This window comes from Malaclemys terrapin, chromosome 25 (genome assembly GCF_027887155.1).
Source record: "Malaclemys terrapin pileata isolate rMalTer1 chromosome 25, rMalTer1.hap1, whole genome shotgun sequence".
NCBI classification, from domain to species: Eukaryota; Metazoa; Chordata; order Testudines; family Emydidae; genus Malaclemys; species Malaclemys terrapin.
The window spans coordinates 15017183-15043575 of record NC_071529.1 but is presented as its reverse complement, the minus strand read 5'-3'; the positions used below and the strand labels follow the sequence as shown (position 1 = coordinate 15043575).

Sequence of the window (26393 nt, the reverse complement as noted above, 5' to 3'; positions counted from 1 at the left end):
TAGCCATGAAACCTGGAAGACAGATCTGCCCTCAGACACCCAAGTGTGACTCACACCCAACTGCAGTTGCCGTCAGTGGATGTATGCGAGGTCAGGGTTTGGCCCAGGGCAGGAGATGGTCTCTTCATCACATCAGGGTTAAGGGCACTATTCATAAGAGTCTGCAGGAGGAGATGCCTGAAGCCCAGGCTCTGGATTCTGTAATGGTAAATCCCAGTCCTGCTGGGCCAGCTGCTCTTCACAATCTGGATTTTGTATCTGGGAATAACTCTGCCTGTGTCTCCGTCCCTCACTTCTCCAGGGATGTTGGCATGAAACAAAACCTTTGTTTCTGGAGAGCTGCTCCTGGTCCTTCCCCACCCAGAAGGCGTCAGGCTCCTCGATCTGTAGCATCTCGGTGCTCCCCACAGCAGCTAATTGTGATGTCACAAACGGGGGATTGAGAGCCCGGCCCCAGAAGCAGATGAACCTTTGCGGAACAATGCTCCTGTTCTCATGCAGCTGTCCCCACCAGAGAAACCAGAGCTGGAAAAGACCTATTAGGTCACCCAGCCCATCACAGGCCAGTGCGGCTTCGGTCCCTGCCTGGCATCTTGTGCTTTGTTCAGTCCAGTTCCAACTGTCTCTGTCGATTGAGTTGCTACCGCTTCCCGCACTCCCTACTAATGGGGAGGGAGAAGTGCAGGAAACGTAGGAGCATAATGGTCTGTCTCAGAGGGTTTTCTTAGTGCTTATCGCCATAGAATCAGAGGGCTTAAAAGGGCTGGGTTTCTCCTATTGCTGTCCCTGGGGCACTCTGTGACCCTTCGTTGTGTGTGTGGTGCTTGGATACCCCGGAGATGGGATTGCTAGAAATACAAGACGAGCCGCAGGTCCTCACAAATGAGGGGCCATTAGGACCCGACGCAGGGGGGAGGCTTCTACCGAAGTGTTTTTTTTTTCAGCTACTGAGAACGCCTTTGTCTGGGTCTGCTTGGGTCAGTCTGAAGACAAATCTGCCATCCCAGCTGGTGCAGAGATAGCACCATCTCTCAGATCTGGCTCTTGGCTGTTTGCTTTGTGCCCACTTGCTTTTCTTCTTTCGCTAGGTCGTGTTCTGCATGGACCGTGCTTTGGAGTTCGCTCCTGCCTGTCATAGGTTCAAAATCCTCAAGGCCGAATGTTTGGCACTGCTGGGTCGCTATCCAGAAGCACAGTCTGTAGCGAGGTAGGACCCTTGACGTACTAACGACCCCCTGATGTCCCAGGAGCACTCGCTCAGCGAGGGTTTGTTCAGCCTAGTCGGAAAGCCCTGAGAGGGGGGGTTGTGATGGAAACTCGCATGTAATCACTGAAGTTCCTCTTGCAGTGCAAGGTGTGGTTAGGAGAGATGCTCCAATTTCACCCCCCGCCATTTAGTCTTACTAAGGCCACCAGCTTAAAAACCATGCTGGGTTTCCCACCATGTCACTCGCAGGCCTGCCTGTGCTTCCCAGTGCAGCACGCTGACCTCAGGCTTGGTAAAACAGCTAACGCCTTGGTGGAGCAAGACCCTTCTTGGTGGTTAGAAGGAAACGCCATCTCGGTGGTTAGAAGGAAACGCCATCTCAAAAGTGCTTAGACTTGATTCTGAATGTGCATGTCTGGCTATTCCAGCGACATCTTACGGATGGACTCCACAAACGCAGATGCCCTTTATGTCCGAGGTCTTTGCCTTTACTATGAAGACTGTATCGAGAAGGCCGTGCAGTTCTTCATCCAGGCACTCAGGATGGCCCCTGATCACGAGAAAGCATGTCTCGCCTGCCGAGTAAGTACTGGGACCGGGGAGCCAATGGCTTCTAATGAATCATTCTGCCCAGATGCACCCTTCCCCATTTCCTGCTGTCTCCCTTCCCCAAAACTGCAGTAGCCAGTGCATCAAGTCCTTCCTGAACTCCACCTGCTGCTTCCCCATGAGGTAGCCACTGACAGACCTCTCCGGGGTTAGGCCGCTCTGCGGGCTGCCCCCCCTGCCTGTTGTTCTCTGGAGCAATCCGAGATCTCTTGCTGCAGTTCTGGATACTACGTTTCTAGCCTCTGACTTCGGGTGTCCAGATGTGAAACTCTGCAGCTTGACTTGCATTTGAAGTGTTTTTCCTCTCAAGTTCCTGCCCGTCCTCTCTCCTCCAATCTAGTTCTGCTTCACCCGCCTTTTCAGGCAACACGAAGCTGGGTAAGCTGTCAAATGTTGGGTTCCTTCCTTTGGCTGTGTTCTGACCTTGAGCCTTAACAGTCTCCTCTTCCCATGCGGAATGGCTGAGGTTGACACTGGCTGTTTCTTAGCAGAAAGGAGCTGGGGTGGTGACAAAGCTGCAGGTTCTGTGGGCTGGGGCTGTGTTTGAAAGCGAGTTAGAAAGTGTGTCTTGGGATCAGTGAGCCTTGGGCTTTGAGGTCATCTATAGAGTGTCTGCCCTCATCCCAGGGCACTTTCTCTTTCAGAATGCCAAAGCACTTAAAGCAAAGAAAGAAGATGGAAATAAAGCTTTTAAAGAAGGCAATTACAAACTAGCATATGAACTGTACACAGAAGCACTGGGGATAGACCCAAATAACATAAAAACAAATGCCAAACTCTACTGTAACCGGGGGACGGTTAATTCAAAGGTAAGACCCAGGCAGCATTACAGGTGGGCGTTCATCCTGGGAGCTCAAGGCACTCCCCAGATAGAAACTGCCTCGCCGTGGAGGAGAAACCCAGGCGATACAGACGAGGGACCGTTCGTTCCAGAACGAGGCATGGTGCCAAATTTCTCTTTTGTTGAAGCTGGTTTGGCGGGGCTGGCTCGTCCCCGCTGTACTGCAGGCCAGGAGCTAGGCTTCCCGCTCGCATGGGCAGGTGCGTTCCCAACAGCGTGGGACACGACTGTCCTAAAGACGTGAAACCCGAGCCAGGGGAGGTGTTAGGCCTTAGATCCCCTTCTCCAGCTGAGTTATTTAGTCCCCTCCTGAGAACGAGGAGACTTCAGCACCCACAGATCACTTCTTGTACTTCGTTCCATCTAAAAAGAAAAGACGTCTGTCCAAAGCTCTGGCGCCCTTGCCAGACGTCCAAGAAAACTATAGCAGAGGAGTTAACTAAACCTAGCCCCACCCCGAGCAATACCTCGCTAATCATGTGACCCACACAGTATGAAATCCCACCCCACTGCCTCAGCATTCACCCAGGCCTGCTCAAACCAATGAAGCCTGCCCAGAACATCGGGCCGTGGGAGTGGGGAGCCAGATCTGGCTCCAGTGGTGTATTGCTTTTTGGGGGTGTTCACCCTTGAAAACCGGTAACGTGGGTTTCCACCCCCACCCCCTTAAATTGTCTTAATTTTTGCCAATTTGTAACCCCACCTGGGAATTGGTTTGGGGCCAAGTCTTACCCCCCCACCCACCCCCTTTCCAAACGCACTTCTAAGCAGCAGCAGTCGGTGGTTTATAAAAATAAGTCTGCTGCTTCTCCAAGTGCAGTCCGAGTTCCAGTATTTCCGGGGGAGTCCGAGTTCTGGGCTGGGTGGGGAGCAGAGTCCTGGCAGGGAGCTCCGTGAGGCAGAGACGGAGGGTCTGAAAGGGGATGTGCCAGACCGGTGGGAAAAGGCGTCTCCGGATGAGCCATGTATTTGTGGCTTTCGTTTTGCATGGGGATCGTAGCTCCGTCTTTGCAGCGTCACGTTAACCATATCGAAATCCGTCCCCTCCCAAGGGGGTGCATGAATAACTGTGTGTCTGGCTTTGTAGCTTAGGAAACTAGAAGACGCAATAGATGACTGCACAAATGCAATAAAACTGGATGACACGTATATCAAAGCATACCTGAGGAGAGCACAATGGTAAGCCGGCCGTGGCTGGGAGGTTCAGGTTCAGGATGAAAGGCAGCGTGTGTGAACGCAGGCTCCGGTTGGAGCCAGGTCTGGGCCTGGTGGCTACGGGAAGCCTGAGGGCACCGTCGTGGACTGATGCTGCAGGCTGCCAGTCACGTTTAGCCTTGGTTTGTTCTCCCTGCGAGATGGTTATTTAATCAAGTAGCTTCAAGCAACGTCCTGTCCCCCGAGTGGTTGAAATCTCACTCCGTGAACCTGGCTTACAGAGCCTGCTGTGAAATGGGGTTGGCGCCGACCCGTCGCAGGACCTGCCTTTCATGCCTCCGTGCAAAGGGCCAATCTCTCTCTTCCAGGGACAGTGCCTGTGCTGCCCTGCTCTGGGTGAGGGTCTCGGAACCCGCAGTGCCTGGCTCCCTGGGCAGTGAACGCCAGCACTTGGGCCCCTTGCTTTAGGGATGTTGCTGTGCTTGGAGAGTTGGCTGTCCCAGTCCAATGCATTCTCAGATGCAGGGGCTGAGGACTTGCTGCACAGAGACAAGTTTTAACGTCTTTTCAACAGTCTCCATCAGAAATTCTGCGTTTCCCTTTTCCTGGGCCCCTGGCGTTTCTCCTATGCAGTGTCCGAGCTTCCTGGGCACTTGCTAGGCTGAAAGGACCACTGGGGGCCCCCTGTCAGATCACTCTTTAAATTGAAGTGCAGGATATTTTTCTTCAAGTTGGCTCCCCCACCCCACCCCGCCCCAGGACTCAGTAATATCTGGTAATGGGACAGTGTTGCATGTCCGTCAGCCAGTGGACAGGCACCATTGATCCCTCTGATAATTTGGGGTAGTAACTGCAATGTCTCATCACTCGTAACTGTCCAGAGACGATAACGAGTGTCTGACTCTGCCTCCGTTTCCTGGAATTGCCAGTGGCTGCTGGTAGTTCCTGCACCTGGTAGATGGATGAAGCAATTCTATCAGAGATGGCTTCTTGACTTGCTAGGATTCCTCCTGCACAAGGAGACGGCAGATGCATGGCAGGGCCAGAACGTAGGCTTAGCCTGCCAGGGTTTCCTTGGTGGGTTACCCCTGAGAAATGCAGGTGGCTGGGCTGTGAGCTTTAGTCCTCCCCCTTTGCATCCCACCTTGGGCTCTCCCTACTGAACCCCTTTGGTTTTGCTTCTGCGGGTCCTATGCACATCTTTCCCTCCGTAGTTTTATCCCTCCAGAAGCATCATCATTTACCCCCGGCTGCTGTGGTTTTTGTTAGTCTCTGTAAACTGTTCCATTGTAACAGTTGTTTCCTTGCATAGTTACATGGACACAGAACAATACGAAGATGCTGTGAGGGATTATGAAAAAGTTTACCAGACAGAGAAAACAAAAGGTAAAAGCATCGGCCCTCACTTTCTATGCGCACGACCTGCCCCTTGACAGCCGCGTTTCTTGTAAGGTGGGAGCGCTGGGAAATGCTCTGAATTGCCATTGGACGCACGGATCTGCCCCCTCCCGCTGTAATGCTGCCCCTCGCTTTGTTGGGATGTTGGGAAAAGCCCCAGAAGCTGCGGAACAGCTGTTTAATGGAATGGTGTGAGAGTTTGTTCTCTCGCAGTGTTGGGGGGCGGGGGGTAAAGCTTGGTCTAGTGATTGGTGCTGGACTCAGATCCAGAACGGTGTGGGGGTCAATTCCTGGCTCTACCCTTGGGCAAGTCACTTGATTTCTTTGTGCCCTGGTTTCCCCGTCAGTGAAAATGAGGAGCAGGACACGTCTCCATCTCCCAAGGGAACGGAGGATAAATTAACGTGTTTGGGAGATGCTTGGATACCGCAGGGATCTAGAACTGCCTGTATTTTGCTAATTATGGGCCTGTTACTAGCAGCAGTGGCATGAAAGCCTCCCCAGTTCTGTTGCTAAGTTGATCTCTGTGGCACCAGGGCTACAGTACTGCCCAGGGCGGGATGTTCGGTACTAAGGTTTTATGGACACCCTGAGGGTGCTGCCATTTCCCCTTGCGGAGCAGCCAGAGGGGTTTTAAGATAGTGCCGGGTGATCCAGGCACCCGCCAGGGGCTCAGGGCAGTGAGTGCCGCTGCTGCAAGAACATTAACATTGAATCAGCCGGGGCTGGAATTTTCCAAGGAACCAGAGTTAGGTGCCCACACCCCATTGACTGAGCAATTCACACTTCTCGGGAATTTCAGCCTTCGCTGGCCCGGCTGAAGTGCCAGGCCTGAACACAAGAGTCTCCTCTGTTCTCAAAGATGAAGCGATGTAAGGCAGAAGCAGCACTCGCTGGATGGTTTGGCTTGGGTATTGCACCTAGCTAATGCAAAGGGATTGTCATGTGAGTGGGGATTGGCCAATATCTAAAATGCGGAGTCTCGAGAGGCTATGGCTACCTGTAGTACCTAGGCCCCTGGTTCCCAACCCCGTGGGGTTAAGTATAAGGACGTGAGTGCACAGACGTAAACTGCGGACAGCGAGAGAAAACAAATTCTTTAATTCTCGAAGGATGCTTTCCTTCTGCTGCTACTACGAGGCGCTTTCCTTTGCCTTGCTCTTCTTTCTAGAACACAAGCAATTCCTAAAGAATGCACAGGTGGAACTGAAAAAGAGCAAAAGGAAAGACTACTATAAAATCCTCGGGGTGGACAAAAACGCCTCCGAAGACGAGATCAAGAAGGCCTATAGGAAACGGGCACTCATGCATCACCCAGGTAGAGAAATGTTTTCTGCTGTTAGCATGCAGCTCACTGCTTTTGGTTTTTCAGAGAGCAGAAGTTAACGAAAGAGAGAGTTTCAGAGGAAGCACTTTCCCAGCCTTCAGAACCCCGCTCTGGGCTGTGCTGTTTGAGTTTCAGCAGGATGACCATGGTGGGACATGAAAGCCGATGGTTTGCTGGAATGTGTAGTGTTTTCCAGCTACGCTTGGCAGCAGTTGAAAGCCGCTTTCCTACCTGTCTTTGCCCCTTAGACCGGCACAGTGGGGCGAGTGCAGAAATACAGAAAGAAGAGGAGAAGAAGTTCAAAGAAGTCGGAGAAGCCTTCACCATCCTGTCGGATCCCAAGAAGAAGGCTCGCTACGACAGTGGGCAGGATCTGGAGGAGGACGTGAACATGGCAGGTAAGTGCTCCCACAAGCATGCGATGCCAGGTCTGCCTTCACTTCTGGAGGGGCTGTTCCTTCCCTGGCTTGTGTTAAACGCCTGCTATGTCCGACGGCACCGTGAACGGCTCGTGGTCATGCTGTGCCGATACTTGGGTGGGAGATGGCCAAGGAACACTTGAGGGCTGCCCTTGGCTGTTGGTGATTCAGCAGATGGCATCCTTCCCTCTGTCAGTACTGACCAGTACCCCAGCCTGTAGCTAGGGGACACTGTTCTGCTGAAGAGATTGTCTTCCATGGGTGCTCCCAGCTCCTGGTCCCTGTTGGTTGCATGATGTGTATCCCAGCCATAAGCCTGTTGGCCAGTCGTGTCCAGACCAAGCACTAGTGCTAGCAGTTACTCTTTTTGTCTGTCTCTCTGGTGACTCCGGTAGTCTGCACTCTCTGCCCTAAACCCCTGCAGCGCTGCTCCCTGCTGCTGCGTTTCCGTGGGGGATAAAGCGAGCCGTCTCCACACAGCTTGTGTAGCCATTCTTGAAGGACTTTAGGATCCTTTGTTTAAAAAGCCTCTACAAAGATGTGAAATAACACCAGCAATGTCTCTAACTGACAACTCTCTTCTCCCTCCGTAGATTTTGATGCTAACAATATCTTCAAGGCTTTCTTTGGTGGGCCAGGTGGCTTCAGTTTTGAAGGTAGGTGACACGTCTTTCCACCAGCGTGAGAAATGTGTGTGCTGTTCATATACGTGATGGTCACATTAACGTCCCAGATGTAGGTCAGTGGTTGAAAGGGTTCATGTTTGATTTCACTGCTTGCGTGCGTGGTCTGTGCAGTGCACCAGCAGATGGGACCTATGTAGAGAAAAGCTTCCCCCTCGAGGTGTGTGAACACTTGGCACTAATGGTGTTCTGTTGCTGAGAAATAGGCTTGGCTGGGTCACTGAATCTGGTAAGGAGGGTGTCTGATCAGACATGTTGCATAGCTAGCCTAGCCCGTCCTGTCTCCTGTTAGACGCACACAACTCCCAGGGGCCTTCTGGAGGGCCCGGCCTATTGTCGCTGCATTTGAGTTGGCCAGGGGATGTTGCAAATGCTGTTATGCTCCACACTGACCATCCGTCTCCTGGTGCATGGTCAGCTCCCCATAGATTGCACGCCTCTTGGCACAGGGGTGGCTTGTACAGCGCCGAGCATCTGGTCGGGACTTAACCAGCATTAATACAACCCATGGGAGAAACTCACGAACCCCTGACCTGGGAAGAGTCTTGTTTGCAAATAACTCTCGCCCTTGCAATCCTTTCTCCAGACCCCTTTAACATATCAGCACTGACCCTGTGCCAGCGTTACTCCGTTCCCCTGTTTGTGTGGCGGAGTTAGACTGCCCGGAGCCCATCCCTTGTGTTTCTGTCCAAGGGCTGCGTGTTTGCCCAGCGCTCCACGGATGTTCACGAGCATTGTTCTGGAGAGAGACTTGTGAGCTCTAATATTTCTCACTTTCTCTTTCAGCTTCTGGGCCAGGAAATTTCTTTTTCCAGTTTGGCTAAAATAAAAACATACAAACCACATACACCCACCTGAAATCCTCGTTTTAACCTTGAATACGGACATAATTAGACTCCTGCCTTCATCATGTCTCATTGTACTTAGAGCAGTTTCATTTTCTCAGTTGGAAACCTCTCTGTTGTGTGCTTTGTGTGAGAAGAGGAAACCAGCGCTGAAGAGAGGGGCGGGGAAGGCTTGTGAATTTTGTTTTACTGTTAACTTTATTAAAAAAAATAAAATGTTTTGAATCTTTTGGTCCCTCCATGCTGGCCCATGTTTTCAGACTGTTCGGACTTCTTCCAGGGTCCTGTTGCTGCCAACCCAGCTTGTTCATGGCTCCTTTTGGTTGGTTCCAGAGTGCAGGATGGCACCACATCAGGGTTTGTGGAACCCCATTTTTACTTGTAAGTAATTGAATCGTAACCGAGTTTTTCTAACCTCCAAGCAGCTACGTCCTGTTTGCCATGGCTCTACGAGAATGTACACCCGGGCATTCATGTAAATGACAAATAGGGATCTTTAATGTTTTTTCGTACTGGAGAGAAATCCTCCTTCAGATTTATGGGAGCCGCGGATATGAGAGAACTCCCTATGGGGCAGCTAGAAATAAGCACTCTAAATGCTTCCACTCCAAGACGCCCCATCTTTGTTTAAGGGGATATTCAATTTGGTCTGGGGTGAATTTCTTTGCAGTTCCTCTTTCATAATTAATTCACTCAATCATTTAATTGCAGTGTATGTGATTAAAACATGGCTTTGCTAGGTTGGGATTGGTTTGTTTCTACGGTCTAAAAACACCCTTTATGTTTATGATGTTTTTCCATATTGCAAATCCATAATGCGGGCTGCCTGTTTCCAACTTGTAAAAAATGCACAGCATGTTTGAAGACTGGTTACTATGGGCAACTGTTGGTAACGTTTACAGAAATTGTCTGTTTTTAATGTAACACAACTGTGTGAGTTTTAAATGGCATTCCAAGTATTTTACAGGAACAAAGAAATTCCAAGTTATGGCAGAAACTCTGGGCTGATGGTGCATAACTTGCCTCACTGCCTCTTTGTGCCAGCGTATGTGATCTGTTGATGAGCTAAAGCCAGAGTTGCATGCTGACGCGCTATCCCGAACTCAGAATTGACGTGCTTTTAGAGCATTGCCGGACTTCTCACACTAATATTGCCCTTTGTTGTTTCCTGTGGATTTGGGGTCAGACCCTGATATTGGCTGTGAGGGGAGTACGTCTTTGTAGAACAATTTCTTCTTCCATATAGTAAAGAGCTCATGTGAATAGTCATCTCCGCTGAATGGAGGCTCCATCCAAGTCAAGTACCACCTGGGAAGTAGTTTTGGAGTTTTTCACAGTAGCCTTATATCTGATGGGATTTTCAATGGCCTTTACCATAGATGTGGAGTTGGCGTTTGTAGAAAGTCACTGGATAATTGCTAGATAAATGCTGACCAGCACTGGCCCAAAGGGGCAGAACCGTTTTTGAGGGAGATTTTCTTGTGATTGTGTTAAACTTCAATTGCTGTTTTGTAGAGACAGTTGTTGGAAAGCTGCATTCTGATTGGCAAGAGAACAGATGGGTTGTGCATAAAAGTAAATGTAAGGATGTATGGACCACTTTCTATCCAGCAGATCTGACTGGCTGACACTTTGTGTGTGTGTAATATTACAGAAAACAAGGTTTACAATGAAATTCTAGCATAAAATAATTGACTTTCAATTCACATTTCCTTGATATCTTCCCTCCAGTCAAGGGCTAGACCCCTCCTTCAATTCAGTTGGCTGCAGGATTGCCAGATTGCAATGCCAGTCATGTGTCTCTCACAGATGGCATAGAAATGCAGGGTACTGCCACCAACACAGTAAGTCATGCTGCTACTTCGCTCCGAAAGATGACAATCTGCTCTCATGGAGGGCAGATTTAAGGGCTGAATTCCAGTTATTGCAGCCCAATATCAGCAAAGGAAGTTCAAAAACCAGCATTTAAACTGAGCCAGCATTGAGAAATGGTTTAGAAGACTGAGACCCCCACCGCGTTTATTCTTCTCCCCTACACCAGTGTAACTTGATGGACTCAACCTTGGGACTCTGGCGTAAGTGAGAGCAGAATAAGGTGCTAGAATCTTATCAGCTCCCGTAGGTTAAATGTCTTGGGGCATAGAAGTTGGTCTGCATTTTGAAACTTTCTCTGGTTCGTCTGCAAATCAAAGTTTACATGACATGACTTCGGTGGGATGTTCGAGATTCACAATTGTAGCATCTTGCATTTTATTCACCCCTGCACCGTTTGGAATTGTCTCCGATTCTATTAGCAGAGTACAGAGACATTTCTTGCATTTTGTCGATGTTCTTTTTTTAGTTAAGTGTTTCCCGACTTCCCTGCTCCCCACTTTTAAAAAAGACAGTTCTTTTGGGGGCAAAGAGGGGACATATACACAGCAGATATTTATAGAAACTGTACATGATTGCATGATTGATTGTAGTTAAATATTAATCTGGTGAGTGCCAAGACTTTTTTTTTTTAAAAAGCACTATTGTGTGACTAAAAGTGAATGCAAACATCCATTCACTTTGCAGAGTGCATTACAACACTAGTGGAAATTCAGGAATTGTACTGTTATCTCAGGACAGTAGCAAATGAGTATTGTGGCATACGTATGTTAAAACTGCAGCCTCCCTCTTGTGTTAGCACAGTCGTTTAGGCAGGTGGAACTGTTTCTTTCGGACCGTATCTGCCTAGCTGAGTGTGTGGTTTAAAACATTGCATTCACACTTTACAGCTACTGAGCAGGATTGATTTTATAGATTGTATTTCGTAAGTCGCCAACAGGGAGCCTTGATGCCATTTGTCTGACTGCTACATCTATTCTCTTGTGTCTTCCCTCTGGCTTGTTAGGAGCTACAGGATGTAGGAATTTGCCATTGTAAGTAGCAGGTCTCTTAACCTGACAATGTGTTCAAGCTTTCTCCAGGTGGTAGAAGACACAGCTGATGTAGGCGGTAATTCCCATAACAGGCAGAGTGGGAAAATGGATTAATTAGACCTTTATTTAGAGCTGTGCTCTTCCTTTTCTGACTCCCCTGTGGAATATAGGCTTTATTTTCCATGTGAAGGAGACTGGCACTCAAAGATCCTACTCTTCATGAAACACACGTCTTATTTTTTGAAGTCAGTCTTTACAATGGTAAATTACTAACTGTATTTGTGGCACAACAGGAAGACCCTGAATCTGTTTTTATTCTGAAAAGTGACTAAAAATGCCACCATGCAGTTCCCTGCGTAGGGAACCTCCATTATTCCGGAGCAGCCTGGCTTAGTTTTACAAGTAAACAGCGTTTTTTTCCTTAGCCTGGAATCTGGAAGTTGGGTGGCTCTTAAATCACCACTCCACATTCTGCTATTGGAACCTAATTAAGAATCCTCTGGAGCGGGCATGAGCCAAACCAGAACCTTGCTTTCCCACAGCTGCAGGCAGTGACTCCGGTAGGAAAAGGAATAGAGAGTTGTTGTTCCTCTGAAGTCAGCAGATATGACAAAATACACCGAGAACTGAGTTAAGTGGGTGGCATGGTCACTTGTTAGGACCTTAAGAGACAAACTACAGAGACGTATCTGCTTTTTAAAAGCCCACACAAATGTACCTACTGGTATAAAGTCAAACTAATCTCGGTTATTCTAAAAAACATTTCTTGAAATAAGAGAACTGTTAAGGATTTTGCTTTCCCCTGTAGTGCTCTTGTGATGTCCCTCCTTGTGACCAAAATATGAAGTTTCTGAGCTGCAGTTGGGTTAGTCTCAGGTAATCCAGCCCAAGTCCAGTCAAAATGAAAGCAGGAGACGCTACATTTTGTTAAAAATCTGTCCATGTGGTGTTTGGAGATGCTTGTGTGTGGAATGTCTAAGGTCTAAAGGCAGGCTACATTTAGACTGGCAAACCTGGGTATATTCCTCCTTCCCCTTTCTCAGCACTGGCTTTACTTCCAGGAATAACAGGTCTATTGGCAGTAACTCCTGCAAGAGGTGATATTAGTGTTGGGTTCAAATCCTGGTCAGGCACAGACACAACCCGAACGCCAAAAAATGAGTTTTAAAGAACATTAAGGTGCTTCTAGCCCCCTTTCTGTGGGGTCTTTCTTGGCGGTTTTGGCTGCTATGCTGTGTAAGGGGGAGTGCTCTTTATCCGTACACTTGGTGTTTCCATCCGAGGATGGATTTTTATTGGAGCTACAGGCTTTGACTGTTTAATGCAAATTGCATTTGTAAATAATTGCATTAAAGATTTTTGGGGCAACATACATTGGTTCATGAAGTACTTAAGTCCCTAGAGCACTTTGGTGTCCAGCTAGAATGAGGATTGAGAGCCACTTGGCTGTAGTTTCTTTCCAGGGATCAGTGTTTAACCAAACTGGTCTTCAGATAAATGACTGACTGAAGTATTCAGACCACACAGTGGCTTGCTGTCTTGTCAGATTACCTCCTCGCTTCTTTAACACTAACAGTTGGCAATAGATCTGCTTTGAGTAGACTTGTGTTCTTCCAGCTTAAGTTTGTGCCTTGTACCCCACCCCCTGCTCAGAAAAACAAACAAGCTTGTGTGTCACACCACCTTTAGATTCCCCTGGTCTAGTGCTAAAGTCCAGCTCCCTCAGTACTAAAACTGGTTCTGAAAAGCAACAAACCCAACGCTAGTAAGAACTGTGACCCTGCTCGAAATCGCATGTCATTTACATGCAACAGCTGCTCTGTTGGGAGATTTTCACATTACTGCCTATTCCCCAGAATAGAGGAACATACATGTGGGTTGAGATAATAGGTAGGTAACCTTTTGGCTCTAGTTTGCCCCAGCTGTGCACACAGTGGGATACGATCTTCCCTTCTCCTTTGAATAACTTCCCGGTAAAGCCGGGCCCTGGCGCACACAGCTGCCCTGGGTCTGAATGCAGACTATTAGCTGGAGTGCTAAGGTGGCTTGTCGTCTATTCCACAAGTGGCAGAATGTTGTTGGGCTAGAGCTTTGGTTGAATCAGAGATGGCACAAAAATACTGTAGTTTGTCAAGAGCTTGTTGGCTTTCCATCTTTCACCTTCTGTGGCTGGGCAGGCACTGCGCCAGCCACTCTTAAATTGATATCCCTGCTTTCACGTAATGGCTCGTGCTACACAAGAAAAGTGAAAATGGTAAGAGTGTGAAGCAATGTTTTTGCAGTGCAAAATGGCAACCTGAACACCTTTTGTTGCATGCATAATATCGGCTTTATTGTAAAGAGATGTTAAGGAGTACCAGAGACAAAAGCGGATATGCTGATGTGAAGCCACTCAGAGGACGTTAGCCCCCATGCTGTAGTATTTAATTGAATTTAAGGAATAGATTCTGTATGTTTACCTCAGTGTAAAGATTTAACCTTTCCCTTGAGAGGAAAGGTTATTGCATGAAGCAATCTGTATTCGAGATAGCTTTCCTAACTGCCCAACCCTCTTCAAGGCAGGCTTCACATTGGTATAAACACTGTCCCTCTTTGGGCCCTTTACCTTTCTAGGATGTGAAGGGTAAAAAATGTGAATATTTGTTGTTTACTTCATTAGGCATAATTCATATGATGTGTTTATATGCAGACTCTCAACCAGACTGAAGCAAAACCATATGCAATTGGTTTATTATAAACTGTATATGATGTACAAACTAATAAACACTTAAATGATGAGCGTGTGACTGTTCTTGACCAGGCAAACAAGCCAGGCTCGCCAGCTAACCCACATTTTAAAGTTGGGCACCCTGTTTTGAGAACTTCCTGTCGGGTTTTCAGCGTACCGACTGGGAGGAAGACTTGTGGGGTACATGCCATTAAGGGAAAGACATGTTCCCCCCAATGACTATAACTATGGGCCTGCTCTCCCAGGGATTTAGCTGAACACTTAATGGTCTCCTTTTAGTCTGGGCTTCCCCCGTGGAGCACACTGGAGCTTGTGACTGTCTAGGGTTGAGTTTTGGCAGAGGCAGACACCTCACAGTTTCTCTGCTGAAGGGAAGGGAAACAGAGTGTGCCTTGCTCAGAAGCAGAGTAAAGTGAACTGTTGTCAGTGTTCTCACTTAGAGCAGTTGGGAGGTGTTTATTGTTTTCACCAATAAACTCACCAAATTGCAGAATCTGATATTCCACCAGGTGAGCCCTAAAGCTTCCCTCAGTTTTGTTTTAGCTGTTCAGAGAGGGGAACCAAAAGAATCTTCCCCCCATGGATTTGGGTTTTGCAAGCTTACTTGGTAAGTGACCTCCTTGCCCACACTGAGCACAGTTAGGGGTGTGGTGTCATGGCGAGAGATCCTTTACTGTTGTGAACCTTGCATGTGCATGTCAGACACAGTAAACGCTTACATATTAATACTGGATTTATTTCAGTACACTTTACAGTTCATGGGACACTAAGCCATAACATGAGTTTAAACTGCTCGTTCTGACCTGAATTGATTAGTTCAGCCAAATGTTACAGGAGCGTAATGACAGCAAATAGCGGATCAATAGGCAAGCAGCATTTGGCTACGTTCACGTGAGCAGAAACAAGTTTCAACTATAATTAAAAAGTAATAACTAAAATGTTTGAACATTAGACAACCAGCTGGAAAATTGAGATTTAAGCAGGTTAAGTTATGCATAAACTACACTGCCACCATTATTTGTTTCCTAAGTAACATGTTAGCTTCATGTACTTCCATGCTAATCTTAACATTCAAAAGAATTAGACTTTGAATCCAAAGTAGGAAACCCTATTTTGCATGAAGTACAATTTACTACTTCAGATGTGATTTTAGTTTATATAGGATCAGGAATTAGAGATGGAAAAGACCTATTAGTTAATCTATTCCATCTCCCTGCCAAGGCAGGATTGTTCCCTACAATATACATACAGTAGTGCTTTGTCCAGTCTACACTTAGATGTCTCATATGATGGTGGCTCCTGTAGAAGACAGAGCAGATCTTGCTGCTAGGAAGTTTTTCCTGATATTTAAATTCTCCTTTTCATGATCTTACCCATAGTAGTTCCATTTAATAGAGCTTCAATTTTAAACTGGAAGTAGATCCTTCCCCCACCCACCAATGCACTTTTCACTTCTCTCACTCCCAAGGAAGTCTTCAAGCCATTCTGGTAGCACATGAAGTTAGGGTAGCCCTGGGGATGCAATAGTTGGACCCTTCCGAATGAAGATTCTTAGACTCCCCTAAGTACATACCTAATCCTTGTGCTTGTAGACCAAAGCTACTTGGCGGACTTGTTCCCCTCCCACCAAGGCTTAGTGGCTTTAATCATCAGCCTGTGGGGGACTGTACCAACTTAAAACTGGGCTGAACTTTCAGCTTCAACTCAGTTGGCTTCACAGAATGAAAAGTAGCTAAATCAGTTATTATGGTCACATCTTCTAGGGATTGTGGTTCATAGGGAAATTACAAAACACGTAGACTATCTGGAATGATCCTCTGAGGAACAAAAAAAGAAATGAGACCTCTCTACAAAAATCTATCATTTTAAAAAGTCATTCAGCACTTCAGTTATTTCAAATCTCCTTTTTGGTCTACTTAACTATCAGAAATGGTTGTTTAGCCACTTAGTTTTCCTTTAGTCAGGTCACCAATTTCCTTCCTGAGGGCCAATTCATTGTCCCAGGAGAGACACTTCATACTAGAGTTTGCAGAAGGGCTACTTTAGTACACACAGAACTTTCTTTTTACAACTTTATAAAGGTTACCCAAGTTATTGTCTTAAAAACAAAAAAACAGACTGCAGGGCTGGAGCACTTAGATGATAGTGCAGGGATTGAAGGCAGAGCCTCGCTTGTTACTTCCCTGAGTCGGCACTAGCTTTCCCTTGCCATAGTAACCTGAGAAAATAGCTTTCACTTCAATCTTTTTAGAAAGTAGGAGCATCCACATGCCATTGCCAAAGTACTGCAGTTTCCCTCCACCAATTTCCTCAATTTCATTATCTTTGGTCCCTGCCTTTTCCAGCTTGACAAACTCCAGCAAGTCAATTCCAGTCTGGACCGGTTCTATGCCACTGGCGCATCCAAGGGTAACGTGAGCCCGGCTGCCTTTGGGCAGGTTGTCTGTAGGCAGGATCTTGTCGACGTCTCCCGGCCACAGCAGCAGTTCTTGCTCACTCAGTTCCACACGAGCACCAGCTGTTTTTGTTGTGAGGAACAGCGCAGAGATAGTCAGGGTAAAGGCTTTTCCGTAGGAAGCCTTCACAACCTAAGGGGAGAGAAGACCAAACAATCTGAATCCAGAATAGGACTTTAACTGACTCAGTGTAACATTAACCTTGCCCTGCCAAGCCCCTTCGAAGGTTTACGCATCCAGATCTACTACTTTGCCTTTTCAGTTAGATTCTTCACTGATCTCCTTTGAGGAATTTTCACACATTCCACATATATGCTACAAAGTGTATCATGAATAACTGCTCTCCTCAACCTTAGGGTCTTTCACTGGCCTTCTCCAGCACTCAATATGGTAATGAAAACATCATCATGGTTACAGGTCACTGTTTTCTCTCTTCCTCCCTCCTCTCCCTTTTGGTCATCTTAATTTATGTATTTTAATTGGAACCTCAGGCTGATCAGATATGGTACAAAAGATGGAAGTGACCATACCTTAACTCATGAGCACTCAAAACCAAGCCATTAGAGAAGAACTCTAGTACTTACAGGAAAAAAACCCACAAGAACTTGCAGTTAGTTTGGAGGCAAGATGAAAACTTCCTCAATGCATCTCCCTGTCAATGTTCTTTCTCGGTCCTGAGGAGTAACAGCCTTACTAGTTCTCTACTAAACAGGCTGTCAAGTGAGCCAACTTCACAAGTGCTGTTGTGAAAGGGACAGATGCAGTCGCGCTAAGGTTTTAGAAAGCTGCGTGGCCACAGCAAATCTACCAAGGTAAAAGGTTGGCGTAACATACAACTCGAACACACGTTTTTGAAAAAAAAACCAAACCAAGACACTAACTTCTTGTTGTGCATATTCATCAGCTCCCATAGCCTTTCCAAAGTCAGTAAATTTTGTAGTACAGTGCAAGACGCTGGGTGGCCTTGTCGCAAAGTAGCTGGTCAGGTCCAATTTTACTTTGGGATCTTCAGCAGGAAGAACTGCAAGTGTAGACAAGCAAAATTACTACTGACAAATTAATGTTCATCTTCCCCTGCAAATACTCATTTAAGAGGTATACTTAAGGTTTAATTTTACTTAGAGCTGAGAGTGCTAGCCAGCAGTAGAAAATGAAGTATTCTTTATCCACACAACTCATGTAGTCCAGCAATGCAAGCTTCCTTGCACTGCTAGCCAGTTTGCCTAGGCCTTGATATTGCAGGGATCACTTTAGGGGCAACATGATGTTTCAGTCCATTTTTATTCAATCCTTGGCCTCTGACCTCTAACTTACTTCACATAGGCCATCAGAGACAGCAGGTGGGAATGGCTTGGTTATTTCCAGTCTACACTGGATTCAGACCTGTGGGCTGCAGGCTCAAGGTTCTATATCCCCCTGCAACTTCCCTAAACATCAGGTTCCAAAAACTTAAATTTAAGAGGCAGTGGGTTGTGCTTCCCTACATAAAAATGATTTAAAGCTGCTGCTGCTTTTTGGACAACATGCCTTGTTATTCTAATCAGTGTCTTTAAATATAACTTGTGGAGAATTTCGACTGAACTGGACGTGTTACTTTGGAAGCTGAGTGGGCAAGTTTGTTCCCTGTGTTGTCTATTAGGTGGTAACCTTCCCTCTGGTTAGTAGAATAAAAAGCTTGGTAAAATATTTATATACGTACAGTACTTAGACTCCTTTTTGAATACTTTAAGACTTCCGAGCTCATCTAAAAAGGCTTTCCCGGTCTTCCTCAAGTTCTCAGAGCTCTTTTTGCTCAAAAACCATCCATAATACAAAGGTAGGAAATCTTTCTCCAAGCTTGGTTTCATCTTCTTCAAATCTTCCACAGACAGTTTCCACTGATTCTTATCCTTAAGCTGCAAGCAGTCCATCTTCCAAGGTGTTTTGGGTTCAACAAAGAGGACTTTATACTGGTATTTGTCAGCAATATCAAAGAGTTGGTCTAGCCGTTCCCGTTCATGGTGAGTATCATCCACAACAACAACACTGATGTCTCGCTTGCAATAGTCAACTAAATCCTCATCCAACTTTGAATAATCTTCAGGAATGGAGCTTCTTATTGCAGGTGTAATTTTATAGGTATCAGCAGAAATGACCTTGCAGGCATCCTTATACTGGTCTTGAATAGCCTGGGCAAGAGTGGATTTCCCACTGCCAGGCAGGCCTCTTATGATAAAAAGGGTTTTAGATTCTTTGACTGTAGACATGGTAGTGTCGTCATCAAGGAATGGAAACTGCAGATTTTCGGGCCTCTCTTTCGATGACTGAGTAGACATTTTTCTAAATATTTTAGGCAGGAATGTATGGCTCTTCCGGGTAACGCCTCTGTTCTGAAAGTTTAAAAAAAAAAAAAAAAAAAGTTAATTTGTATGATTTTTTTGCTATAACAATCCAAACAGATACCATCTTTCTGACACTAAACAATAGATCACTGTTTGAATTCTTACGAGACCGAAGCAATGGTTTTGCTATTCACATATGCATTAAATGGTCCATTGATAGTTTTAAATGACACTATTATGTCATAAGTCTGTGCCACCATTATCAGCTGCTTCTCAGCTTACAGTGCTCTGAACAACTAAACACAACTTGGCGCTTAAATGTTTCTGCTGACTCCCCTCCTAATGGGTCAAAGTGAGCCTTTTAAGCTGAATTTAGAAGAAAATTAAAATGTAAAGGTGTAGGCCAGCCTGCCTGCTCGTTTATCTGTGGATTATGCCTTTTACGAGCTAGATGCTCACACCTGTTTCCAAGGTTATACTATTGCAAACTCCATGCTTATACAGATTGTTTACCCTCCTTGAATTCTAACATACCAGACACCAGTCCCTGGGTCAAACTCAATTCAGTCTATCTGAAAATAAAAAAGCTGTAAGGTTACCATATTTAAAACTTTTGTTCAAAGACACTGCTCACAGAAACTTAAATATAGCCTGAACAGGAGAAGTGAAAGCTCATGCTACTGCGACAGCTGTTGATGTTGGGAAGATTCAGTTCGAGAACAAAAACTAAAATGCAGAGACTACAGAAAGTTTGATTTGATTTTAAGTCCGATATTTTACGCAGTGGTTCTGAAACTTTTATACTGGTGACCCCTTTCACAGAACAAGCCTCTGAGTGTAACTCCTCCCCCCCCCTTATAAATTAAAAACACTTGTTTTATATTTAAGACTATTATAAATGCTGGAGGTGAAAGAGGGTTTGGGGTGGAGGTTGATAGGTCACGACCACCCATGTAATAACCTCACGGCCCCCAGTTTGAGAACCTCTGCTTTACAGATGTTTTTCCAGTTGCATGTAAGAGACCGCTTAGAGAGGTGTCTGCCTGCAGGAGGGTGTACTTACTGCTGTACGTCATGCCAGAAAGACCCTTTCCTCTTGGATGCTGTGCAGAAGGGCCCCCCTGGAAATGCCTCTGAGGTAAGATCTTTGTTGGCAGCTACCTGCTGCAGGGTAGAATAATTTTTTGTGGTGGTGTACGTGTAGCAAAGACATTTAACGTCCCACAATTGGCATTACATGAGGCTGAAGGGAAACCCAAACAAGTGAAATCACTTGGATTCTACAGAAGCAGGTGCTTCTGGAAAAACCTAAGGGGCAAGTGTTTGCATGATTCTGCCGGTCAGCATTTTGCACTGCAAGCAGGATTCACAATGAGATGTGGTTACTCTGGAAAGAAATTAGATTAGGATCTTTCCACCCAGGAGTAATTCAAAATACATCAGAATTAAACACTGGCCTTCATGGAATCGTAAGACGTTTTGGGGTGGGGCTTGGTCCTGCAGTGATGTACTCTCACAAACTCGGCATTAGGACATCACACAAGTTTCTTTGACAATATCCTGTGGAATCCCTATAGGGCCACGTAGAAGCGGGAATTTGAAGAAAAAGGTATTTTAAAGGCACAAATATTGTCAAAAGGCAGGGACAAAGATTTTTGTAAATGTTAAATAGCCTCTTACTTTCCTTCTTGGGCATATTCTGGCCACTGAGTTTGGTTAACCTGCTATGGAGCAACAGCTTGGCTTACCAAAGGTGGTTTCACTACAACAAATTAGTAGAAGCAAGTGTGGAGACAAAATGCTAGAGAAGCGAACAGTTTCATAGCTGACACAAAGCTTGGATCATCTTTTACTATTCAAATATGGCAGAGGAGAAGTGCTTGATTCTGCTCACCAGTACTCATGGGGTAAAGACAGAGTAGGCATGTATGTGGAAACTAACATTTTGCTTGTATCATTCTCTCCATCCTTCTTATGTGGTTCTCTTCGCTTTAAGCAATTTGGGTCAAGGGCTGTATCTTCCTCTATGTCTGAGGAGTGCCTAGCACGTTTGTGGGTGCTACTAAAATATAAATCCCTTTAAAACTGAATTGAAGCTTTAAAAAGTAGGATGATGAACTCAAAATGAAGCCCTGTAACTAACTGACCATTGTGTACTATTGGCACATTTGAGGCAGAATGCTTACCAGAGAAAGTAGCTTTTTTATATAAAAAGTGGCCTTGGGCCTTGTTTGGAAGAATGGTACAATCCACCTGGAATTCTCTTGGGAGCTTGGCAGAGCCAATATTCCCTCTTGGTAAGCACATGCTACTTTTTACACGTTACAGAGGTACTTGGGGTCTCATTTCATCTGCCAGGCTCTTTGTCCACATCCAAGTGGTCTGAATGGGAGCTGTAAAACTTGTTTTTACATCTAAATGTTGGGTCAGATTTGAACTTGACAGGGTCCATTTAACCTCAGCAAGTATGCAGGTAATAAGTGAGAGAGATTGAGTGAGAGCAGGGCCTGCATCGAGTATTTGGACTGTGCCTGGTTTGCAGTCCAACTATTTTGATGAAAACAGCTGTTGGTGAACAGCAGTAACTAAGACATTTTTTTAAGATGCAAACAAAAGAACAATAATAGAAAACACCCTCAGCACCCATTGTTTATCAGCCAGCTTTCAATAATAAGCTCTTTAATGAAACCAGGCCACATACAAAATGGATAGACAATGGTACCACACAAATAAGTCTTAAAGGAGCAGTTGGCCGGTTTCTGATTAAACAATCTATTCAATTCAACACAAGCTATGTCACTTCTCCCCTTCCCCACAATTGTCCCTACAAAGCTCCTATTTATATGGAAACAAGTACTTGGTCTCCCTTCCAGGAAAGAGGATGAATTTTAAGTGGCACTGGTAAGATTTGCAACAGTGTTTTCTCCCTGCTGGGGGGGGGGTGTGTGTGTGTGTGTAATAAAGCAGTTAGCAAACAGTTTTCTATTAGACACAACCAGTGAGGGGTTTTTTTCTAGAGTGCACTGGCACTGAGGTTATGTGGAGAACCTCTAAGCACCAATGGCACAACAAAGGATTTAGAAAAATGGGTGGCATTAAGATGTTGGTTAAACCTTGCCACTCACATCACCTCACTTGGCATTCTGCCCTCGGTCGGTTTTTTTAAGTAGCTTATGATAGAGACCTTGATTTTTTTACCATCTGTAATGCATACAGTACATCTTGGGAAACTATACAAAGACTAAATTCCAATGCGATCTGTGACAGTGTGTTTGGAGCTAGGTTAGAGAGTTTAGTTTCTGTTCTCATTCTTAATCACAATACCCATTTCTGCAGGTGGCAAAAAGTTGCCTGTCTCTTGGTTCAAAGAGTGGTGGTTCCAGGAAATGAGATTTGAACTTTTGTTTATAGTCTCATTGGACAGGTGTCACGTGCAGGACACTTGCTCAGGTTTATTTTCCCCAGCACTCCTAACTCTAACGTACGTTTCAAACACTCCACACTGCAACAGACATTGTCTATGGCACAAACATAGGGGGTAGGATGACCAGATGTCCCGATTTTGGGGTCTTTTTCTTATATAGGCTCCTATTACCCCCCCACACTTTTTACCCAATTTTCTACACTTGCTGTCTGGTCACCCAAATAGGGGGAGACAACAGGTCAGGTTAGCACAGGCCAGCAATGTGCTCGATGGAGTTCTTAGGGTGCATTTGTTTAATTGCCACCACCTGCAAGGGGGATTGTAGTGGTTTACATGGCGCCAAGGGAGACTTCCCCTCTCTTGGTCGTCTATTGAACCAGGCCTGCCCCAGTCTCATTAAAATACTTCTGAAGAACAAAGTTTTCCCCTTTTCGCTATAGTACGCTATACCAAGTATTAGCTATTTAAAGTGTCAGTCAGCACCCTCTAAACGTTCCTTGTGCCCCTTTCAAAACTACATGATTCTGACACTGTATAGTAATGTCTCTACCCTGCTTGTTTCCTGAACAGGAAACATGAACATTTCCAGAAAGCTCATTTAATGTGTGACAGGCAGCAGCCTTTCCTTGCCTACACCCACAGAGTTTGTATTTAAGGGAGAATACAAGTCCTATCATCCCTATCAACAACAGCAGGAAATTGTGTAGGGGGAGAAGGTTCTAAGCTAGACTGGCACTCTCAAACGTCGCTCTCCTTCTACAAGTGGCTCTGTCGGAGCAGACCTTTACCTGCTAGCTGAGCCCTGGGCGAGTTCAGCTGCAGGATCGGGGCCAGTAGCTGTTGCAGATTGTCCTGTCCTGTCCCACCCAGTCCCCCCCTCCCTCTAACACCACTCCCCAGTCCCCAGTCCCCCACTAAGCATCTGAAGAGCAACATGAGCATTTGGAAATTCTGCCACCCGTTACACACAGCTACTGCACTGTATTGATTGCAAATTATGGAACAGATCCTCCTTCACAGGCTCTTTAAAACTTTCCTCCCCATCACTACCCACCACTGTGCAATGCATTTCTGCAACATTTACCCCCTCGCTCACACAACACCCAAAAGGTTCACGGGGCCCCAAATAAAAGAGGAGACCTTACATTGTCAGGGGAGCGCCAGCAGGCTCTCTCTGCCTCCAAGATGAAGGCTGTGACGATCTTAGCGTGACTGTTTAGCATGCAGTTTGGCACTTTACAAAGATAGCGAGCTGCTCGGAGCAGGGGCTGCATTAATCTGGCTTAGACAGTCACTACACAGCTCAGAATTTGTAGACGCTGCTGACAAAGACAAAGGGAAACGAAACCTACCAGGGACTCTGTATCTTTCACACAGGCAGATGGTTGTATGAGAAATTCAGATGCCTGGGTGGGTTTAATGTTTTTCCTGTGTTTACAGCCATAAGTTGTGGTGCCGCCCTCACGGTGGGGGCTGGCCCTAACTCCTGTGTTGTAAAATCTTTCCTGTAGGGGTGAGGGCGCATGGCAAACATTCAGGCTGGACCGTGCAGGGATCTCCCTGAATTTCCACAGCCTGCGAGCCCTGCCTGGGGTCAGCAAAGCTAGGGTGACCAGATGTCCTGACTTTTATAGGAACAATTCCAAGATCGGGTCTTTGTCTTATATAGGTGCCTATTGCCCCCCTACCCTGGCCTGATTTTTCACACTTTCTACCTGGTCAAAACCTACCTACCAAAAAGCCCCCGCCCCCCCAACACACACAACGCCCACTGTATGCAATGGATTTGATTGTCCAGAAACTAGCGCTCCCTGGGGGACTGGCTGAAATCCCCCTGGCTGCTGCTAGGAAGGGGCTGCCCCCCAGCTGGGAGGGTCATGATGGGGGGGGGGAAGAAGAGAGAAGTTCACCCCATTGCTACCCCAAGGCGCTACACCAGCCTTGTAGAAGGGCCATAACAACATACCAGCCCAGGCAAGAAGCCCCCAGCGGGGGAGGGGGGCTCTGCTCAGCCCTCCCAGCGGGGGGGGTCCCATTCACCAACAAAATACCTCACTCACCCCCCCCCACCGTGACCCCTGTATCCCCACAGCATATGGCCCCCTGCACCTGATCCTACAGCCCCACATGTAACCCCCCCTTACCTCCCCCACAGCCCCCTCAGACACTTACCTCCTATAGCCCCGCACAGCCCCCTCAGACACCTACCCCTACAGTCCCCATACCTCCCCTATAGCCCCCCAGACACCTACCCCTACAGTCCCCATACCTCCCCTATAGCCCCCCAGACACCTACCCCTACAGTCCCCATACCTCCCCTATAGCCCCCCACACAGACACCTACTCCCTATAGCCCCCCTTACCTCCCCTATAGCCCCCCACACAGACACCTACTCCCTATAGCCCCCCTTACCTCCCCTATAGCCCCCCACACAGACACCTACCCCTACAGTCCCCATACCTCCCCTATAGCCCCCCACACAGACACCTACTCCCTATAGCCCCCCCTTACCTCCCCTATAGCCCCCCAGGCACCTACCCCTACAGTCCCCATACCTCCCCTATAGCCCCCCACACAGACACCTACCCCCTACAGTCCCCATACCTCCCCTATAGCCCCCCAGACACCTACCCCTACAGTCCCCATACCTCCCCTATAGCCCCCCACACAGACACCTACTCCCTATAGCCCCCCTTACCTCCCCTATAGCCCCCCACACAGACACCTACTCCCTATAGCCCCCCTTACCTCCCCTATAGCCCCCCACACAGACACCTACCCCTACAGTCCCCATACCTCCCCTATAGCCCCCCACACAGACACCTACCCCCTACAGTCCCCATACCTCCCCTATAGCCCCCCAGACACCTACCCCTACAGTCCCCATACCTCCCCTATAGCCCCCCACACAGACACCTACTCCCTATAGCCCCCCTTACCTCCCCTATAGCCCCCCAGACACCTACCCCCTACAGTCCCCATACCTCCCCTATAGCCCCCCACACAGACACCTACCCCCTACAGTCCCCATACCTCCCCTATAGCCCCCCACACAGACACCTACTCCCTATAGCCCCCCTTACCTCCCCTATAGCCCCCCACACAGACACCTACCCCCTACAGTCCCCTTACCTCCCCTATAGCCCCCCACACAGACACCTACTCCCTATAGCCCCCCTTACCTCCCCTATAGCCCCCCACACAGACACCTACTCCCTATAGCCCCCCTTACCTCCCCTATAGCCCCCCACACAGACACCTACTCCCTATAGCCCCCCTTACCTCCCCTATAGCCCCCCACACAGACACCTACCCCCTACAGTCCCCTTACCTCCCCTATAGCCCCCTACACAGACACCTACTCCCTATAGCCCCCCATACCTCCCCTATAGCCCCCCACACAGACACCTACTCCCTATAGCCCCCCACAGCCCCCCCCATCCCGGCCCCGCTCACCATGGCGAGGGCGCCCAGGGGCTGCGGGTGCCGAGCGGAGGGGACGCGGCTCTGTGCCGGGCCCGCCCGCCGCGATTTTCATACCCGCGCCGGGGTGGGCGGGCGCGCGGCGGCGGCAGGGCGGGAGGCGCCCAATGCGCATGCGCTGGCCAAAGGCCGGCCGACCCGCCGCCCCTAGCGGCCAAGCCGAGCATTGCAGCCAGGCACAGAGCAGCAGGGCCCCGGGTGGCACCAGTGACCCCAAGCTCCTGCCCCCCCCCCCCAACCCCGCCTGGTGGGGTGAGAGCTCGCGGGGTCTTCACTCACACAGCTGCCCCGCACACAGACACGCGCGTTCATCCCTGCACGCCCGACAGGCCTTTGCACCCCCGCCCCACGCTGGCACTGCTAAAGCACCACCCTTCGAGCGGCTTTGCGCAATGCGCTCGTTAACGGTGGGGGCCGTTAAAGTCGCATCAGCCAAGCTGGCGGCAAGAGCGCTCTATGGGCAAAGCGTCTAAGCACAGATGAAAGGGGCAGCGTCGGGAGCTGGTTCAGGCTCCCAGCAAAGTCAGGCAGCCATCAGTTACAGTGGGGGGATGTTTGTTTGCAAGCTGAATAGCTAACACGTTAACTAG

At 47.6% G+C, this 26393-nt stretch overlaps 2 protein-coding genes across 3 annotated transcripts in view; one reads left to right on the top strand and one right to left on the bottom strand.

Moving 5' to 3' along the window:
* The window catches only part of DNAJC7 (DnaJ heat shock protein family (Hsp40) member C7), a 29400-nt gene extending 15232 nt beyond the window's left edge, over positions 1-14168 (top strand). Inside the window, exons 6-14 of the mRNA XM_054014517.1 lie at positions 1089-1207; positions 1636-1789; positions 2461-2625; positions 3745-3836; positions 5125-5198; positions 6382-6528; positions 6786-6935; positions 7550-7612; positions 8426-14168. Of these exons, the coding sequence (XP_053870492.1) occupies positions 1089-1207; positions 1636-1789; positions 2461-2625; positions 3745-3836; positions 5125-5198; positions 6382-6528; positions 6786-6935; positions 7550-7612; positions 8426-8463 (1002 nt within the window). The 3' untranslated portion in view covers positions 8464-14168. The remainder of the gene's footprint in view (positions 1-1088; positions 1208-1635; positions 1790-2460; positions 2626-3744; positions 3837-5124; positions 5199-6381; positions 6529-6785; positions 6936-7549; positions 7613-8425) is intronic.
* Positions 14169-14838: 670 nt separating this feature from the next.
* CNP (2',3'-cyclic nucleotide 3' phosphodiesterase) lies at positions 14839-25885 on the bottom strand. Of its 2 annotated transcripts, none has more exons than XM_054014519.1 (4): positions 25777-25885; positions 18274-18943; positions 17456-17595; positions 14839-16706 (listed from the first exon to the last, which is right to left on the bottom strand). In XM_054014519.1, exons 1-4 carry the CDS (start codon positions 25777-25779, stop codon positions 16254-16256), a joined length of 1266 nt encoding a protein of 421 aa, XP_053870494.1. In that variant the 5' UTR covers positions 25780-25885; the 3' UTR covers positions 14839-16253. The 2 variants fall into 2 exon arrangements, with proteins under 2 accessions (XP_053870494.1, XP_053870493.1); XM_054014518.1 differs by lacking the exon at positions 25777-25885 and adding an exon at positions 23465-23714.
* Positions 25886-26393: the final 508 nt, after the last annotated feature.